The sequence below is a fragment of the Dreissena polymorpha genome, chromosome 5 (genome assembly GCF_020536995.1).
Source record: "Dreissena polymorpha isolate Duluth1 chromosome 5, UMN_Dpol_1.0, whole genome shotgun sequence".
Lineage (NCBI taxonomy): Eukaryota > Metazoa > Mollusca > Bivalvia > Myida > Dreissenidae > Dreissena > Dreissena polymorpha.
The window spans coordinates 55,039,378-55,044,280 of NC_068359.1; the positions used below are offsets into that span (position 1 = coordinate 55,039,378).

The 4,903-nt window shown below is 32.9% G+C and overlaps 1 protein-coding gene across 1 annotated transcript; it reads right to left on the reverse strand.

Annotated features, from left to right (window-relative positions):
- Positions 1 to 1,323: 1,323 nt before the first annotated feature.
- Positions 1,324 to 4,202, reverse strand: LOC127880675 (uncharacterized). The gene is made up of 5 exons (XM_052428008.1): positions 4,018 to 4,202; positions 3,382 to 3,611; positions 2,723 to 2,935; positions 2,090 to 2,194; positions 1,324 to 1,615 (listed from the first exon to the last, which is right to left on the reverse strand). The coding sequence occupies exons 1-5, from the start codon at positions 4,030 to 4,032 to the stop codon at positions 1,468 to 1,470; spliced, it is 711 nt and encodes a 236-aa protein (XP_052283968.1). The 5' UTR covers positions 4,033 to 4,202; the 3' UTR covers positions 1,324 to 1,467.
- Between the last annotated feature and the right edge of the window lie 701 nt (positions 4,203 to 4,903).

A 4,903-nucleotide genomic window follows, 5' to 3' on the forward strand; every position in this document is an offset into this window, starting at 1 on the left:
GCTGTATTCTACAGATTAATGCTTTTTAAGGTGCAGCTCTAGGTTTCGGATGAATTTGTTATTTCAGTCACCCTCATAACGGACTACTTCTTCAGTAAATATGCCATTAAACGTTCTTTTAAAATTAATCAAAGTAAAACAATAATGAATCATTCGTTTCAGTACACACAATAAAATGATTCACGCATAATACATACACGATGTATGGTATAATACACTATTAACTGTCAATCTACTTTTTATTCCTTATTTACTAAAACAAACAATACCTAATTGCAAGTGCGGGTCTGATGAAGTTATCACGTATCAGTATAGCATCTTATGTTAGGAACGCGAGTATTTTGTCATTTTCAAACACAAACGTATGCAAATATGTTTTGAGTATTTGTGTTATTAATACCTTGGCAAGTCGTGAACATCTGTCTTCAACTCCTTTCATAGATTCCAGTACGAAATGCTATTAAAGATTCTCTATGTCTTCCCAATTTCATAACACACACCTCTGTTTTGTTGTATTAAATCTTAGTTCGAGATTGGTTTACACTGAATATATGTACACTGATGATCATATTTTATACATTTCTAAGGGTTGTGTCATATTTGGACGATTTGGTCCCAACAACTGCTATCTTAAGGTTGAAAAGACCTGACGATTAGTTTAAATCGATTAATTTTAGCTCGATTTCATTTAAAGTACGTACTAATTATTTGATATGCATTCGAGCTCATTTCTTGGGCCTATAAACAGAACTTGGTGTTTTTGGTTACAAAACAAGAGCGCTCCCACAGGAAGGATCGATCACGTGACCCTCCGGTCGTTAGGCGGACACCATATTCATTACACCACGGCGACCTGTGCAGGATATCAAAATTGGTGCCCCTATTATATGTTTTGTTGCATATTGATATGGTGAGTGCTGAATTTGGCGACAACAGAGTGGATTGAGTAACATAATACGTGATCATAATATTGAGTAGTGCGTAATGTTTGACTGATAAATAATACGTATTTCCTAGACAGATAAATCAATCATTTCATTACAGTGTCTAACAGGCCTAATCTGATAGTAATGCACACAAATCAATAAGTATTACACGAAGCAGTTTAAAAAACACTAAAGTGATCACAGTTTACTTGAGTTTGTTTTAATGTAAGGAACGCGTTACGTGTAAAATATATGACGATATATTATATGAAAAGACCAATAGCACTGTATTACACATTATAACAAGCTTTATACAATATGTTACAATAACAATGAAAATGTAATAAAAACTGCATAAACCTATCGCATTCCAGATTCCACTGTGAGGCGGTGATGTAGTTCAAATTTAATGTTACCCAATATGTGTCATAACAAATATGCATTTACATGCTACACGTATAATTATATACACGTATGAAAATAAAAAATTTATACAACACAACTGAATAAAGCGCCTCGGAAACAAACACTGTTACTGTGTTTAAGTATATGATTTGCAGGAACAATATGATTCTATTTGGAACATGTAGAAGCCGAAAGGGTCAACCGGCCCTAACCCCGAGAGGTTAATTGCCAACAACCACATTATATTGTATTCTTGCTGACAATGTTGACAGTCATTGGTGGACCTGTAAATGAGATTTTAAAGTCAGTCATACTTAATAAAAAAAAATAATATAACATAAGACTTATACCGCACGACCACTTTTCATATCAAATAAAAATGTTTAATATCATATGAAGATTGGGTCATATATGAATGTGGCCGTTTTAGTAAAGAATAATTATAATATATAATATACAATCAAATCTTAAAAGATAAAACAGTTAAAATTATATCATAATGAAATATTTTCCTGATGTTAATATTAGCAATGATTTTTTGCCATTCCACCACAAAAATCAGGTATCGTAAATCACTTTAATATACGATTTTGTTTTCGAAAATGATCTCACAGCTTATTTGTTGCTGAACAAACTAAACACATTGCATTTCGAGACTTTAAAAATCCTAGTTTTTAAGTTGTGTTCTGTTATTTTATACTATTTTTGTGCAACTGAAAGAGCAACCCTTATACAATACTGAAAAATATAATTCTTACCCGCAAGTTCCTCTCGTGAATAGCTGAATTATATGACGCGGATCTCCATTCAAATCATTTCGAATTCGGAAAGTGCTGTCGTTGTATGGGACGATATGTTTAAATCTACAAAAAAGCAAACACTTGTCAAATAAAATAGCATTCACGCTGTGAACAATTAGTTGTCACAGTAGCAGATAAATCGCAATATTTATGATAAGTCTCGTTTTTAAATATGTCAACCTCATTTTAAACACTTCAATATTATATTTAATTACCACTTAAATGCATACATTTATTAAAATCACAATTAAATAATACTTTTACTTCATAAACATTACAGAACGACAAAGCATTCTTTAGTTTCGCTGTTTTTTAATTAAGCATAATTCAGAAATATCATACTATAAAATGCAGAGTACCGATTTACATTTACAGTGTTCTAAGAGTTAAACATTTCAATAGGAATGCAATGTTCATACTTAAAACCGTCTTCAAAGTTAAGTATCCCTTTGCTTTATAATACCATGTGGTGAGCAAGAACACGGTCTGTTAAAAAACTACCATGCGTTCAATCCGGTTCAATCAATCATATTGTTTCGAACACAAATTCCTACTTTTATTACAATACTATTTTGATAATAATATGCTTACGTTGGGCAGCAGTCATCCCCGTCTCCGTTCCCAGTGACACACATAACCTTTGTGAAGGGCGCCTCTCTTAAGGACCTGTCTGTGAGGGGCTGCGCCAATGTGGACACATTTTTCACACACTTTTCGGTGGACATGACTGGCAGGCCCGTCTGCCTCTGGAACTCATCAACTGTTGGGAACAGGCCCGGGAACGTTCGGTTGAGATTCACAAAACTACGAAACAAAAATAATATGCGTGTCAGTAAAGTATTGCGTTTTATCAGTATGGCTTTATATGATTGTGTGGTTTTAAATAACTACACATGAATGCATTAAATATTTTATATACTTTATATCATTAAACAGGCATCCAAAATATAGGCGCGATATTTTTGTGCTTATTTGCATCAATTCATGGTTAACGAGTTAGCAGTTTAAACGTATTGTATGTATTATTTTGTGACAAAAAATAATAGAACGTATTTAACATGGAACAAAAAATATATCATATAGAGGCGACATAATTAGGAAGCACAAAACAACACTACGTCAAAGAGATCCACAAAAAACACAGCAATATGTCAGGTCAAAGAGCTGTAATTAAATGCAAATATGTAACATTAACGCAACGGAAAACAGTACTTAAATTTGTATCAAAGAACTGATCCAAATTACCTTACCTGTTGTAAGTACATTGGTAGCGTTTGCAAACTGACACTCCATTATCATCTATAGTCACGGTTGGTTTACTCCAAATCTTCTCCATCGGTAGCGATGCTCTTTTTACTCTAAACAAGTCTGTGTCCGCCATCCCCGACTTATCTAATGACGGTTTAAATTCTCTTTCAGCGCCTGTTTCCGACATTGCTAGTAGCGTGCACGTTACGATATAAATTAGCGACGATGTTTTCTGCAAAAACAAAATGTTGTATTGTATCTCTTAAAATGGTTTAATATGCAAATAATTGTATGTATTTTTATAATCAGCTTATCATAATTCTAAAGTTAACAACTGTCAACAAACGCGACGGCTCAAATTCTTCTATATAGAAGAATGCTGCTTCCTAACCGTTTTTTTAGTAAACAATATTTCGTACATTATCACGTCGTTTGAGTAAAAAATAGATTTAAGAATACATAGTATCACCATTTTGGTTGATTTCCATTAAACTAAGTTTAAATTATGTGGCGAACTGTTTATCGTGCTCATACCAACATAATTCAAAACACGTGAATCTATAAATAATTATAATTAAATAATCGTTTAATGTCATTCAATGCATAAGATAATTAACGTAAACTCCAATAAAACATACCATTCGATTAGCCATCTGGATTAAGAAAACAAACAACACACTCACAAAAATAAAATTGTTAACTGTCGATAACAGTTACTGTTGGTTATTTTATATCACAACTTTGACAGTGTCAACCAAACCCGCTATATTGAAAAGGCATGATTTCAATGAAAATGTTTAATGTTCTCACAAGTTGATTAGAGTTTAAGCTTTTGAGGATTTAATCTTAATAAAACATTAACACACGGAAGTATAAAATATCAAATGATCTCGTTATGAACACGGCTTGATGCATCCTGGATTATATCTTCCCGCGTTACAAACCCACCTGACACCAATTAATATGTCGTAAAACGAAGTAATTTGAGCAATATACGTGTTTTTTCCAGATAAGATTTCTGATAATTAAGGTTACAAAACGTTTGATTTTTTATCACCACTGGTGTGAATCTAGTAACAGTGTAAACAATATATTTCTTTGTATGATAAATAACATGTTGAGAAGATCTGTTTTAAAATTCACTATGTAAATCAATATAATTTACGTTGCCCTATAGCGTAGTCCATTTTAACACCAGGAGCATGATTTAACCCATTAATGCCTAGTGAACTCTCCCATCCTTCTAAATTGGAAGAATTTATTTCCAAACTTAGGGATGTCTAGTATATTTATTTATATTGAGAATATATCTTACAGAAATTCCTTGAAGCAAACAGCGCAGACCCTGATGAGACGCCGCATCATGCGGCGTCTAATCTGGGTCTACGCTGTTTGCAAATGCCTTTTTCTAGACGCTAGGCATGATGGGTGTAACAAACGGTGTACACTACATCTATCTGATATTCTATATCAAATATCAAAGCTTTGAGACTTGTATTTTAAGAGATTATTATATGTGAGTTA

Bases quoted from the DNA above. Each gene is read 5' to 3' on its own strand.
- LOC127880675 (XM_052428008.1), bottom strand. The intron at 2,936-3,381 runs GTAAGGTAATTT...TTTGTTTCGTAG, and splicing joins TACCAATGTACTTACAACAG to TTTTGTGAATCTCAACCGAA. The intron at 1,616-2,089 runs GTAAGAATTATA...TCTCATTTACAG, and splicing joins TTCACGAGAGGAACTTGCGG to GTCCACCAATGACTGTCAAC.